The sequence below is a fragment of the Leptodactylus fuscus genome, chromosome 3, assembly GCF_031893055.1.
Source record: "Leptodactylus fuscus isolate aLepFus1 chromosome 3, aLepFus1.hap2, whole genome shotgun sequence".
In the NCBI taxonomy this organism is placed as follows: domain Eukaryota; kingdom Metazoa; phylum Chordata; class Amphibia; order Anura; family Leptodactylidae; genus Leptodactylus; species Leptodactylus fuscus.
The window spans coordinates 135452870-135468811 of record NC_134267.1 but is presented as its reverse complement, the minus strand read 5'-3'; the positions used below and the strand labels follow the sequence as shown (position 1 = coordinate 135468811).

The 15942-nt window shown below is 38.8% G+C and overlaps 1 protein-coding gene across 1 annotated transcript in view; it reads right to left on the bottom strand.

Moving 5' to 3' along the window:
* COL21A1 (collagen type XXI alpha 1 chain) overlaps positions 1–15942 on the bottom strand; it is a 184393-nt gene that overhangs the window by 46772 nt on the left and 121679 nt on the right. The window contains exons 10-12 of the mRNA XM_075268396.1: positions 14579–14641; positions 4705–4758; positions 2289–2342 (exon numbers count right to left, since the gene is read on the bottom strand). Coding sequence (XP_075124497.1) covers positions 2289–2342; positions 4705–4758; positions 14579–14641 — 171 coding nt within the window. The remainder of the gene's footprint in view (positions 1–2288; positions 2343–4704; positions 4759–14578; positions 14642–15942) is intronic.

The window sequence follows — 15942 nt, the reverse complement described above, 5'->3', positions numbered from 1 at the left end:
CCGTGGACATAGTATATCTTGACTTCAGTAAGGCATTTGATAAAGTATCACATAACCTTCTTATTGAAAAAATGATTAAGTATGGCTTTGACAAAAAATCAGTTAGGTGGATTCACAACTGGCTTAATGATCGGGCACAACGAGTAATACTAAATGGCTACACATCGAACTGGAAGAAAGTCAAAAGCGGGGTGCCGCAGGGCTCTGTTCTGGGCCCAGTACTTTTTAATATCTTTATAAATGATCTGGACAATGGAATTATTGGGGAACTCATAAAATTTGCAGATGATACGAAGATAGGAGGAATAGCCAACACTAGAGAGGAGAGAGAGTATATTCAAAAGGACTTGGACACACTGGAACAATGGGCTGAGGCGAACAAAATGGTATTTAACAGGGACAAATGCAAAGTTCTACATCTGGGTAACAGAAATGTAAAAAACATATATAGTATGGGAGGAATAGAACTAAGTGATAGCATAGGGGAAAAGGACTTGGGCATAATAGTAGATCACAAATTCAACATGAGCCAACAGTGCGGTGCTGCTGCAAAAAAGGCTAATAAAATTCTGGGATGTATTAAGACAAGCATTGAATCTAGATCAAGAGAGGTCATTATTCCGCTGTACTCTTCCCTGGTCAGACCACACCTGGAATACTGTGTACAGTTCTGGGCGCCTCAATTCAAGAAAGACATCGATATATTGGAGCAAGTCCAGAGAAGAGCAACCAAAATGGTGGAAGGTCTGCAAACCATGTCCTATGAGGAGCGGCTAAAAGAACTGGGATTGTTTAGTTTGCAGAAGAGAAGGCTGAGGGGAGATTTAATAGCAGTCTACAAATATCTGAAAGGTAGTCACAGTGCAGAGGGATCTCCCCTATTCTCATTAGCACAAGGAAGTACAAGAAGCAATGGGATGAAACTAAAGGGAAAGAGATACAGATTAGACATTAGGAAAAACTTTCTGACAGTGAGGGTAGTGAGAGAGTGGAATAGGCTGCCACGGGAGGTGGTGGGCGCTCCATCAATGGAAATCTTCAAGCGGAATCTGGATAAACATATAGCTGGGATGATTTAGGAAAACCTGCACTTGCAGGGGGTTGGACCCGATGGCCCTTGAGGTCCCTTCCAACTCTACCATAAGAAAAAAAAAATAAGAAAAAAAAAAAAAATGTATGTGGAAGCCATGAGCCTAGAGGTAACACTCAGGATAGCTCCTATTCCTGTGTGATTTGCAGTCTGGGCTTATTGATTGAAATGGTTTGGGTCTGTTGAGGGCACCCATATGTCGTTGTTCCGTTTTCTTATGAATCCGTGCATGCATACATGAATCCGTGCATGTGGCCTAAGTACTATGGGTTATGTATATAGGATTTATATTGTTTATACCACATGCTGGACATCCATTATAGGCACATAATCCTAAAGTGTACAGTAGGATTTAGAGGCAACCTGTGGCATCAGACAGAAAACTGGTCAGGCAAACGGGATCACTTGCACTGACTTGTAAAGGAGACAACAATGATCTGCCATTAATTCTCTGGGTGAGAAACTTTTACTTAAAAAAAAAATTAAAGAAAAAATTGAATATCCTGATAAAATCTCTGCATGTATGTGTTTGGTCAGTTTGGCTGATGTAGTAAAAAGTACCGTTTATTGACCAAAGTTGCTCAGCCAATTCAGAACAGTTTCCCTTAGCCATGTTTGTAGATGCATGCAATGTAATGCTTTGGCTATGGGCTATGATGGAATATTATGTTACATCTTTCACATTTCTTGCACATGTTGCCTAAAGGGGACCCTTTCCACAATTCTTTGCATTGCCACATATGAAACCTAGTTGGAGGTCTAGAGCAGTATATCTTTTGCTGGGGAAGAGTTTCTTTTTTCACCTGCTGGTATTCATCCCCATATGTTGTAACCGACTACATCTGGATCATTATTTAGTTCTGGCAGCTGAGAGATGTGAAAGATGAAGTAGAAAATGTTCTTGATTTAGGGAAAACACTTGAGGATACACAAATTTGTTTTACAAGTAATGTGCTGGAAAAAAAACTTTGCTTTTTTCCAGACGAGGAGAATACTCTGACTATATAACTTTACTTAAACTTATCTTGTCTAAAATAATGTGAAAAATTCTGAATTTGATTAAGATGATGCCATTTCTGACAAACTTGTGTTACAATCCTGATGAAGAAGAAATATAGAGTCTCACAGAGTGTATGTTGGTAGTAGGTTAATGGTGACATACTGTATTATATTTTACTATTTAAGAGAAATACTAAACCTTTTCACCGTCCCGGCCAGAGTTGCCTTTCAAACCTGGCATCCCACGAGGTCCCTAAAATATGTTATGAAAGTGTTAGCTTTTAAGCTTGTAAAAACATCTTTTAAACATTGAGTGAGATAATATGCCATAGGAAATACACCATTAGCCTGCAAATAATTCAGAGTTAGTAGTTACATAATAGGAATGTCTCACAAAAATTACATTGCACCATGCTATGATCTAACTCAAATAACATGTAAAATATGAGAACTGATTTCATTCACCCAACTGAAATCTGCAGGGCTAAACGCTATTAGATTATGTCTATTTTGTCATCCAGTCAAATTAGCATTAGCATATAGCGCCTATTACTAGCATCAGGGACAGTCGTGCCAAAAGAGCACCCATAGTACGAATTTTATTATTCCAGCGATATGTTATACCCATAGGCAAGGGAAGTCTAGACATTACTATTCAACACCCACCAAAAGATTAGAAGTTAGGCTTCAAAAATTGGTTTATTTATTAAATGGCATTAGAAAAGTTATATTAACTGTATTATATAATGTAAGAGGTGGCATGCCATTTCACACCATCACCTACTAGCCAACATGGGAACAATGATAGAGAGAGTTTTACATTGGAAGATGTAGCATATCCATGTACTTCATGGACAGGCCATTGATTTGACATGTGACAAGTGTATCATTGCTGTCAGTGTTTCCGTGAAGCAGGACATTTTGTGAGTAACCTATTTTAAAGTATCCCTTTTAACAAAAAGGGACTTTCCAACGCATACTGTCCAATTCATGTAACAGTTTAGACAAGTCAAAATGATCTCCTGACGTAATAGAGATACATGTCAAAATATCATGTTGTCTTCTGGGAGCATATCCAACGTTAAGAATAAAAAGATCTAGGGACAACACGGTGGCTCAGTGGTGAGCACTTTAGCCTTGCAGCGCTGGAGTCCTGGGTTTGTGGGTTTGAAACCCCCCAGGAACAACATCTGCAAGGAGTTTGTATATTCTCCCCGTGTTTGCGTGGATTTCCTCATATTCTACAAAGACATACTGATAGGAAAATAAATGTACATTGTGATCCCTATATGGGGCTCACAATCTAAATTAAAAAAGAATAAAAAGATCTACATTATTGTATTTGTCAAAGTGGTGGTACGTATCAGACAGTGTGAAACTATGTAGTCACACACCTCCAACATCTACCTACACAAAGATCTTATGTGGACAATACAAGTATGAACAGTACAACTGGCTGACCCCAATGCAATTATAAGCTAGAGTCCCCCAATATTCACAGATCTGTCAAAAGAGCAATTATTTATCATTTTATTTCTGGTAAAATGAATGTTGTAGATTTTCAATCTTGCGTGCTCATTTTTATGTGAATATAAGACATAATATGCCTTCTAGAAGTTAACTCTCTATAAGCAGACTACTCTCTTATCTAACCAAAGACCTATTTTTTAAATAAATTAATCAGTGGAAACCCCTTTAAAAAAGACTAGACATTGGATCTACATACACTGTGAAATCAATATGGATGCATCTCTGTGATATGCCTCATCACTTGTTAATGGAGAATTTGCCAGCATCACGCTGGAGCAAAGAGTCCATGTCATAGAGAATGCAATCTACCACTTAAGGGCAGGGCATATATGCCAATCGTCTCTGAACAATTTCAGAAATGGGACACATTTTATGCATACCCCACATCAAAATGGCCATTTTTGGGGAACTTCCAGGTGACCTTTAAAATTCAGATTTTGGCCTATGAAAAGACAGCAAGTATCATCAAGGTTAGCAGTGACTGGGGCGAATTTGTAATCAAGGAATGAGTGGGGTGGCTATACTGGGTCCAGGAGGGGGACCATGCTGAGGACCAAGATTTAAAGGGATATCATATTTGGAACCATGAATGAGACAAGAGCCATGCTAAGGACCATGATTTAAAGTGATGGCTAAGAACAAGAGAAAAGCCATTTTTGAAATATACCATGCCAAGAATGATCAGGCCTGCTATGGTTATATATGTGGGATGGGGTGACCAGTGTACAATACCATGGCTACTGTATTGGTCTCAGTCTAGGCCTTGTTCTGCATTATATACTGATGTGATACCTTGTACTGTGTTAAATGCTGAATCATAAAATTCATGATTTTTGGTAATTCATCATTGTTTAGGGGGACAAATACATGCTTGCTAAATCCATTAAACACTTTAACTTGTTCTTCACTTTGAGAGGGCCACCCATTTCCAAATTTTGTTGGTCAACTCAAGAAGTTTCACTGAATATATAAGCCAATCAAATGTTTATAAAAACCCAAGCACAGCTTTGCTGTTTCCTTTACATTATTAGTAGTAGTATTAGTGAATTAGAATGATTGGATCCATGATCATGTGCAAACATTACCTGCACTCCAGGTGAACCAGGCATACCTGAATTCCCTATGGTTCCTGGACCTCCCTGTTATATAAGAAAATGTATTATCATTAGCTACTTGACATCATCTAGACATACAAATTGCTAAAATACAAAACAATGTATCAAATAGCACAATAGTTTCTGCTTTTCTCCTGTCCTATCATGCTTTTATTACAGCAGTTTGCATTCCTTCCAGTGATGTTATGTTTTAAATTATTACAATATATGACCTGTTGAAATCTACATGAGCTGTATGTAACCCAGCATGAGCATCTCAATTGTATTATCATCTTCTCATGTTAAATTCTGCTTCCGAGAACATACCTGCTAACAATTAATACAAGAACTGACTGTACAAAAAAAAAAAAATCTCTGTACTCATAGACTGTGTCTGGTATGGAAGCTCAGTTTTTCAGGGTTTTTTTTTATAAAATGTTTTAATAAGTCAACAAATACAAATGGATGAATGTATGCTCAGTTACATCAGAGTAATGGTACAGTTTACAGAATATACAGGTTAGTCTGCTCATGCAAAAGATCATTTGAACATTTCCTATGTAAATTTATGGAGTACCATCTGAAAGGAAATAGCAAGTAAAGGAGATAAAAGAACTGTACACAACAAGAAAAACTCCCCCATGTGCCTCCCTTGATAGCTGTATAATAAGGGCACCATTAGAGTACATCTTACAACGTATGGTTAGCTGATGTTGAGACTTCCTAACGTGCCTTTCAAAGTTTTGAATAGGTACCATGACATGTATCTAAAGGTTAACATCAAGGATTTTATCTCCTCATTCCTTAAAACAAGGATTTAGTTTGTCTGTCTTTGGAACATTCTGTATCAATCCTGTCCATATGTAGTTCATGACACATTTGGGAATTTGCTTCTAACCTGGTTTTCACCGTTGAAAGAGACAGTTTGTCTTCAACCAGCCTAATGCCACCAGTAGTGCTTCATCTATCACTAAAGGTATAGGAAAACTTGTGGGGTAAGAATGGAATAATACCAGCAAAAACATTGCACGCTTGGGGCAGTGCATTAATCCTTTTGGTATATTTGGGTGCATGGGTATATCACAAGCCATGATAACTCAGTGCAGCAGTCGATAATGTATCTCCCTCCAAGATTCAAAAGAGACAGCTTTTGTGATCCTTGTCCACCCCTCAAACTTCTGTCAGTAAGGCCTTTTTCCTGGAGGACTTTGGCCCAACTTCTAAATATTTTTTCCCAAAATCAGGGCTGATTTCATAGTGGTATTGAGCGAAGAAAGGGTGTTGTCTCCTGAGCCGGACCAATCAAGCTGTCCATCAAGTTAGTGATTGCTTCCCTTCAGGTTTCCTGCAGACGGTGTAAACAGAAGTCTATGATTTAGAAATACTGAAAAAGTGAGTTGAGGGAATGTGGTATTTGTTTTTCAGTTCTTGAAAGGTGAACAGTCTGACCTCCTCTAGATGGAGTAGATGTGCATAAATCGAGATTCCCTTCTGTCTCCAACTTATCAATCCTTCATCTGAGTTACCCTAGGGGGAATTCTGAACGACTCCATAGAGGCATGTGTTTAGAAACAAGGTGTGATGGTCCATAATTTTCCCTAACCTCTTTCCAGGCCACAATCATTTCCTCGTTTCCTAGAGTATCAAGGAGGACTTGACAGGTTACCTGTATTTTACTGTACATTTAAGATCTAACCTAGTACCTATTAAATTGAAAACTTCTGTTTTTTTATATATTAGTCATGGGTTGGAGGAACAGTCACATAGTGGTTTCTGTGATACAGTTTCTGGCTTTTCTTTTCTCAGATGAAAAACTGCCAATATTTTCTGCAATTGATTGCGTCTCCACTCACGCAAATTATTTTTAAGAAGTAACTTGTAGCTGTAGCACTAACTTAATACTATGGATTCTTCATAGTTTTCAAAGACGCAAAACTGCTCACCCATTGTGCAGAGAACTGCAATACAGTAGCTTATACTAGCAATATACCATCACATATAGTGATATGGTAATGCCCCTTTAAGTTATGTTCACACTTTGCAGTTCTGATAATACTAAAAAAATGCAGCAAAAATATTCCGAAACTACAAAAATAAGTCACAGACAAAAAAAAAAACCCACATATTGTGCATGTGTCAGCTTTACCACTGATTTCATTATACATTCCAAAACATTAGACTTGGATAACAATTTTGCCCACATTGGCAGTTTATGCTTCCAGCTGGCTCAGGGGTATGTATTACTGCATAATCTCCCGCCATGAGACCACACAGAGTAAGTGATTATCATTTTAAATAGAAACAAGAGTGCCCAGAATATTCATTCACAACCTTTATTTTCAGATAAGCTCAGACTTCGATCCATTCTAATTCAATGGCACTAGTCCAATGGAAAGTTCACAAATCAAAGTCGCTTTTACAATGCAAAACACAATGTCAATTCCTTACTCCACAGGCTCATAATATAAATACAATGAGACGGATTTATTGAGACTGGCATTTCAAATGCCAGTTTTAATAAAGGCCCGACTGGCGCAAGGTGCACCTAAATTAACCAGGGACTCTGGAGTCTTAATAAATCAGGCACACGCTCATGCGCCACAATGGAAGTTTATGCCAGTCAGGAACTGGCATAGATTTCTTGTATAATTCACACCAGAAAACTGGCATAAGTTATGTTAAATATCTCTGGTTTAGACATCTTTGGCACACCCTGCTCTGCCCACATTTACAAAAAGTGGGGAGCAAGGTGCAGAATGGGAGCACCAAATTATACATGAATACATGTAAAGTGGCATAAAGCATTGATAAATTCCCCATAATGTATGTAACTCTTCTAATAAAAATAATAGCAAAGTTATTCAAAATAAAAAAAATTGACGGATGCCACTGTGTGCTTAGACTAGTACTTACCAACCTTTTCAGGCTCAGTGAGCCCCTGGAAAAAAAATTCCTTGGGGCACCCCTATCAAATCATTTTTACCAAAAGAGAAAAAAAACTACAGTTTTTATGTGTTTTTCATATCACATCTGGAACCACATCAAAACTGATGTGAATTTTTCTGTTGCTGTTTTAATGCAATTGTAACTGCATCACAACTGCCCCATGTAAATGCATCTTCAAACTACACCATCCTGGGGGCCACACGGTGGCTCAGTGGTTAGCACTGCAGCCTTGAAGCACTGGAGTCCTGGTGTTCAAATCCCACCAAGGGCAAAAAACCATCTGCAAGGAGTTTGTATGTTCTCCCCGTGTTTGCATGGATTTTCCATCCCATATTCTAAAAAAGACATACTGATAGGGAAAAAATGTACATTGTGAGCTCTATGTGGGGCTCACAATCTACATTTAAAAAAAAAAAAAACTACACCATCCTATATTTTATACCCAGCACATTAAAAAAAAAAATCACCTTTAACCATCACCAAGCTTCATAGTATCCTGCTTATGTTGGCCTATCAAGCAGTACATGTTCCCTATAGTGGCCCTAGTGACACATAATAATGTTTGCCATTGCCCTCCAGAACCTAATAATGCTTCCGCTGACTCCAGATACCTAATTATGATCTCCTGTGTACCCAGACACCTAATACTTCTTAGTGACCTCAGACACCTAACAATGTTTCCCCCGGATACCTAATAATGCTCCCCAATGGCCCCCAGGGAAGTAGTAATGTTATTCAGTAGCCCCCAAGCAATTAAAAATGTAACCTTCAGACAAGTAATAATGTTCCCCCAGTGGTCCCCAGAGAAGTAATAATGTCCCCCAGTGGCCCCCTGACAATCAATAATATCCCTCAGTGGTCCCTTGACAACTAATATTATCCTCCAGTGGCTCTCTGATGACCAATAATGTTCCCCAGTGACCCCCTGACAAGTAATAATGTCCCCCAGGGGCCCACAGACAACTAATAATAGACAAGGTTTTCCTCCACACTATATGGCTAACATGTTATTACATTTTAGTCTTAGACAGAATTATTAAATCTTCCCCAAGTAGTGAGCATAAAATATTATCTATATTGCTGCTAGTATTCAGAGGTTGATATTACACATTCACACTTGAAGAGGTTTCCCATCTCAGGGTTTCACCTGACCTTCTATCTCCTCTCCCCACCACTTTCTGGATTTCAGCTCAGACCAGCAGCATGCTTGTGGTTCTTGTAAACTGCACAGTTATCTTTGAATTTATGTCTACAGATAACAGAGGCACTGATCAAAGCCCAATGTTCTGGTGCTTAACAGGGTTACAGCTCATGATCCAAAGCATACCACAGGTGCCCCTCGTTATAGTCACCACACAGCAATCAGACATCTGCCTGGTAATTAGCTGTGCACCTGTATGCTAATCACATGACCATGGACCGTAAGTCACATGACCATGGTCAGACTTGTATCCCCTAGAAGTAACAGAATGAATGACAGCAAGCTGAAATCTATAAAACTGTGAGGAATTGATACAGAAAGTATATTGCAAAATTGTACAACTTTTTATTATACAAACAATAACATTTGTCTCTCAATATTGGTCTGAAAGTGGCCAACCCCTTTAAGACAAAGGCCACAAACAAACAGCAACTGAAAGGTCTGGCAACTGCAGTAAAGGCCTGGCAGAGCATTATAAATGACAAAACACAGCAGCGTCTGGTGATGTCCATGAGTTCAAGACTTCAGGCAGTCATTGCCAACAAAGGATGAACAACCAAGTATTAGAATTTAATATTATATTTACAATTATTTAATTTGTTCAATTACTTTTGAGTCCCTGAAATGAAGGGATTGTGTTTGTCTATAGGCTTTTGTTTCTCACATTTTTATGCAATCATTTTATTCAACCCACTGAATTAAAGTTGAAAGTCTGAACTTCAACTGCATTGGAAATCATTGTGGTAATGTACAGAACCAAAATTAGAAAAATGCTGTCTCTGTCCAAATATTTATGGACCTAACTGTATGTGGCTGGGAACAGGGATAAGTGATCACCCCCACCAGAGAGGTGGTGGGGCAATGAGCTGTTTCTGACAAATGGATAAAACACTTAAAGGTTTTGTCCAGGATAAAGTTAATTAGTTGGGAAGGGCTAGTAGTAGGCGGGCTAGCTATCTAAACAAATGCAGAAGATGCCAGTAGCTCCCAGAGATACCTAGAAATCACTCAAAACACTGCTAAAGGTATTTGGGTGCACTTATTAACCTATTAGTAGCACCAGCAGACCTTTTTTTTTTTTAAAAAAAAAAAAAAAAAAAAAAAGAATTTTTGCCCGGAAAACCCCTTTAAGTTAGCTTAAGCTACAATTTAGAATATGATCCTGAATTGGGAATATCTCATTCATTTATAACTAAAATTACTTTTTTTATTTTATGACTATACAGTTTCATTTGGGATAAGTCTTCTAATCTGTATAATAAACCAATTACCACTATAAGGCTAGGAACAGTTATCTCGATACCAAATGTTATACAGAATATGCATAGACTAATGGGCTGTTATTTGTACAGAAATAAACGTTAATTTGTGGCTTCATTCAGACTCCTTTTTTGTGGTTCTGGAACAGCTTCACTTTCACAGATATTCCATGACTCAAGGCTTATGTGAAAGCTAATGCAGAGCTGTCTCCAGCTTTTGTATAGCATTTCCCTGAACATGACTGGGTTTATAATGCATTTTGATGCTGAATGTACACAATAACTGAAGCTGACAAGCATACTTATTACTTGTCCTAAGTGTTGTACTACTTCATTCCAAATCTTGAACAAAGGTTCAAGTGAAGATAGTAGCATAGTGAAGACATTTCCCGTAAAAGCAACATCTCCATACAATCAACAGAAATGGACTTTATAGGTTAAAATATATGTACAATAATACATAAAATGACAATAAAAATAAAAATTAGAAATCCAGCTTAGTCACCTGCAGTCCAGAAATGTCTTGTAAGGAGTGGTCTGTACAGAAGAATCGCTACAAATGAATGCATCAAAGCGCAAGTAAAGCCATGGGGCTCACTTACAAATGTGTCCACACTTAAAAGATTTCAAACACTGGTTAAGAATTCCAATTCGTCTTTAAACCAATTCAATACAATATCATGGTATGTTAATAAATACCTTGAAAGGCTACAGTTTACCATCCATTGGATAGTCACATGTAGTGGAAATATAACAGTGAATAAACCATGGTTTGTTATATATCTGGATATGTATAGAGAAGAGGACACCTAAGGGAGGACACAATTGGAATTTCTAGAGAGAAATATAAAGGTCTTCTGAACAAAGGCAAGAGCAAGAATTCTGCTCACGGTATTGATTAAGTTTACTATTCAGAGAATGCAACAAAGATGACTTTTTTCCGGGGTTTTGTATAGAGTTGGGGCTGGGTTTCTATAATTGTTAAGCTATTAGAAATTAAAGGGGTATTCCCATGAACATAATCATATCTATATATGTAGACATTTAAAAGTTAAGCAAAGATATTTGGTATGTTTGGTCGGAGAGTCCTTATTGCTCTGCTCATTAAGTCTACTGTATCTAGGTCAATATGCGCACTCAGTCATTGCTGTTACATATGACTCTATACCTACTCACTGTGATCTTAGGGGTCATTTCTGTCCGGTCTGGGACTTGTCGGGAACCCAGCCATAATTTTCCTATTGTAGCTGGGTTTTCAGGCAGGGACACTACATGTATCAGAAGATATCCCGGCCACAATAAGGAAATCATGGCTGATTTTCTGACCATAACTGTTCCTGCTTTTATAGTCGTATCCACTGGCAACCGATCAAGACAAGAAGACTGTGACCACAAGCTATTTAGGGAAAATCTTTAAAACTCTGCAAAATGTTTAATTACTTAAATTTGCAAATATGTTTAACTTTTAATTACCGTATTTTACGGACTATAAGGCGCACTGGACTATAAGCCGCATTGCCCATGAGCGCCTTATAGTCCGTCTCGGTTCATATATAAGGCGCACCGGACTATAAGCCGCAGTCCGGTGCGCATTATATGTTATTGAAAGCGGCGGCAGGCAGACTTTGCCAGCGGCCGCTTAACCCCCCGCGTGCCAGCCGCTTCTATTGGAAGCGCTCGGCAGGCGAGGAGGGGCTCTATCAGCAAAATCATGCTGATAGAGCCCAACCGTAAAAGTTAGATTAAACTACCCCCCCCCCCCCGTTTTAATATAAAAGCCTGAAACAGAATGTGAAACTTACCGAGCGGTGCAGGGTAAGCGGGCATTCAGGCCTCCTCTTCCTCCGATGTTCTGTCCTCCTCCTCCGGCGCCGCGAACTGATAATGGCCTGGGCGCATGCGCAGTAGCCGTAGTAGAAGCATTATGATATTGCGCATGCGCCCAGGCCATTATCAGCGAGCGCCGGAGGACGGAACATCGTAGGAAGAGGAAGCCTGAATGCCCGCCCGCCCTGCACCGCTCGGTAAGTTTCACGTTCTGAATCAGGCCGGCGTGACAGCAGGGCTGCCGGACACTTCCCATTCATTTCTATGGGAGCCAGCATGCGAGCGCTCCCCATAGAAATGAATGGACAGACACTTCCCATTCATTTCTATGGGAGCCGGCATGCGAGCGCTCCCCATAGAAATGAATGGACAGACACTTCCCATTCATTTCTATGGGAGCCGGCATGCGAGCGCTCCCCATAGAAATGAATGGACTGCTTTTTTCCATTCATTTCTATAGGGAGCGCTCGCATGCCGGCTCCCATAGAAATGAATGGGAAGTGTCTGTCCATTCATTTCTATGGGGAGCGCTCGCATGCTGGCTCCCATAGAAATGAATGGGAAGTGTCCGGCAGCCCTGCTGTAACGCTGGCGTGTACGGCTGTGATACACGCCGGCGTTCCGTAGTGTGAATGCACCCTTACGGTGCCTTTTATGTATGTATGGAAGCGGCACGCAGACTTTGCCGCCGCTTCCATCCATATATAAGGCGCACCGGACTATAAGCCGCACTTACGATTTCTGAGGAAATCGTAGGTTTTTATGTGCGCCTTATAGTCCGGAAAATATGGTATCTACAAATTTAAAAATAGTTATCTTCATCAGAATACCCCTTTAACAAAATCATTAAAGTCAATTCTCATCCATGACACAATAGCTCTTAAAATTCTAACAGGCCACACTCTGGCAACGCTTTCTTCTATACACAGCAGGCATGACTTTGGTAGGTGCAGAGGTGGTGAATGAGATTGTGAACGACTCCTACCAGCCAAACTCTGGTTAGGGCTGTTTGGCCAGTCAGATATTTGGGACATACAGCTAATTGGTTTTCTGGCTCAGCATCCAATCAAAGGCAGAGGCATGGGAAGTAAACTCGGCTTTGATATTAGTGTGCTAGTATTCCACGTATTATTCCCTTGCTTTCTGGTTTGGCTGTATACCCTCCTGGTTTTGACTTTGGTTATTTTGACTACATTTTCCCTACCTGTCATCTGATTTTGATCTGTAGCCTGTGAATTCACCCGTTTTTCTCTCAACTTCATTTTCCGGAGTTGACTTCCCTAGAAGTCAATACATCCTACCTCACAGCAAGCCGTGTTGTATACTAAGTAGTTGCCTTAGGCTTTACAACCTAGAGTGGTGCCTGCTTATCGATATTGTAAAAATTTACCAAATTTTAACTTGACAACTATTTCTGTAAAATACAAATGTTGACTTGACGATTTAGATTTGATACATGTCAATGTCAGGCCTGGTTCACATCTGCATTCGGGGACTCCCCGAACGGAATAGTGAATGCATTAAAAAGCGGCTAGCTAAGAAACCACACGGACCCCATAGACTGTAATGGGGTCTGTGTGTTTTCCGTGCGGTGTCCACATGAATCATGTGGAGAAAAAAGTACTCTTTTCATATATGGCCTTACAAGATCCAATGGTAGCTGCAATGAGGTCTGCTTACTGTAAAATATTATTTGCCCACCACAACTTTAATAACATGTTTTCAATATGTATCAGATACATTTCATAATAAATAAACAGCATTCTGTAATATAGGAAAAAATACCCAAACATTATCAAGATAAAACAGGAGAATGGCGTCCATGATAACCAGCATTAGTTACACCACTAAAGCATGTTAGTAAACTAAACATAGTCTGGGGAACAGAAACATTTCCAATGATTTTGCCAAAATGTCCAGTATCCTAGCTACCAATTATGCAACAGTGAATTGTTCCTCAAGTGCAAAAGGGGCTTTCCTTTTTGGAGCTGGCAAAACACATCGATCTAAATAGACATTTTATTTCCAGTTATAAAAAAGAGCCTAATACTTTCCTTTGCAGGTCTTTTTATATCCAGAGTGGATTAACTGTAACTGCAGCTTGAAACACTCATAAAGAAATAATACTAACTAAAGCTTATGTGGGAAATTTAGATTTTTGGATCGAGAGTATCTTTTGCCCACAGATGAAGAAATAGTGATGCGTCTCAAGATGTTTAGAGTTCAAGAAATATTACAAGCAGAAAGACTTTTGATGACACTTTAGCAAGCAATGCAGGGATTGTGTTATAGCCGTCATTCTAAATAATGACTTACATATAACTTACATGGATGCAGCTGATAACTACTAAATAAAAAGACAGATATGTAAGATATGTCCTTTTGATAATATGCCAACAATTCTCAATGATATAAGGAAAAAAAATTCTACAGAGAAGAATGCCATCACATTTATGCAATGAGATTTACATGCTTTCATTTCAATCACATATTCCTTTTTACAATACTACTGAGAATAAAGCAATGGTATCTTTTAACCTATACAATATGTGCATGCACAGTATACGTGAAAAAAACAAGAGAAAATCAGAACATTTACAGTATGTAGTTATAACAATGTTTTAGTACTCACAGGCTTACCATCTGGACCAGGTTGTCCAGGGGATCCAGGTATACCAGGCTGCCCAGCATCGCCCTATCAAAAGAGATATATTATTTTATAATGCTATATGCAAAACTTCAATTTTACAAAGTAAAGATTACTAAGAATACAAAGCTTGTATACTCTTCACCAAGAACTTTATGTGGATTCTCTATAGACTTTCAATGATTACTTTTCTCTTACCTCCAAGCCCAGGTTCTAAATCTATCTAGATGAAATATGTAATATTTATGCCTAGATAGATTGGTAATTTCAATCCATAATTCATTTTGTTTACTTATTTTTAATAATTAATATATTTGACTATTCACTTTTGTTCCTATAATCATGTACATCATATAGAATGGTTCAGATTGTATGTGTTGGAAGGTGTGATTTATATTGGCTCAGGTTATCTTAAATGTATTTTGTTAGCTTAATTATATCATTTTAGTACTTAAGAAAATTATATATATTGTAACCCTATCCAATATAGACACCCTCCACTATGCCCGAGCAAAAAGCGCATTTAGTTTTGGTGCCTAATGTGCTATTTAAGCTCTGTTATATCAGCATGGCAGTGTCAGATAGGGGGGCTTGATTCAGAGCTCCAATCAGAGGCAGCCAGTGTCAGAGCTCAGAATTAAAGCCCTTGCCTCCTCCTGCCTGACACCGCCCTCCTGACAGTACAGAGACTAAATAGCATATTAGGTACCAAAACTAGAAGCACTGAGTGCTGAAAATGGTGAGGGCTAGAAAAAAGAATTCAACTGTTCCAGAATCAGCAGAGCCTATTAATGAATGAAGAGAGTTGGACTTGTTGGAGGTGGTGAAAGCTCCTCTTTAATCTATGTTAATAGGTTACTGATGGAGACTTGGGACCAGACATTATTTCAAAGTAAGGTACTAGAATCAATAAATAGAATCTTTAGAGCTTATGCAACAGGATAAGATAGATCAAGGCAGGCAGAAACCCAAAAGCAGTTCGATAATACTCCAGGTGAAATTCAAAATAGCAAATAAAAGATTCCTTCAGAAAGAAACACTAAGGAATCCTAATGATCAGGCAAGATATGGCGGTTCTCAGCAGGTGTAGCTGAATCACCACAAACCAGTTAAAGTGGCAATAATCTAAGAAGTAATGCAGGTAGGAGCATTTTAATGTAACATGGAAGCGTAGACAGGTATAGAAGCCTTAGGGTCTATTCACACTGAGTTTTTTTACTTTTAAAATATTCTTGATGCTATTGCCTTTTCTAAATATTACCTGACCTTTTTACTGTAGAACCACTCCATTGTCAACATTAACCCCTCAGATACTGTGGTCAAAGATCTTTCTAATGCTTTGGAGGATT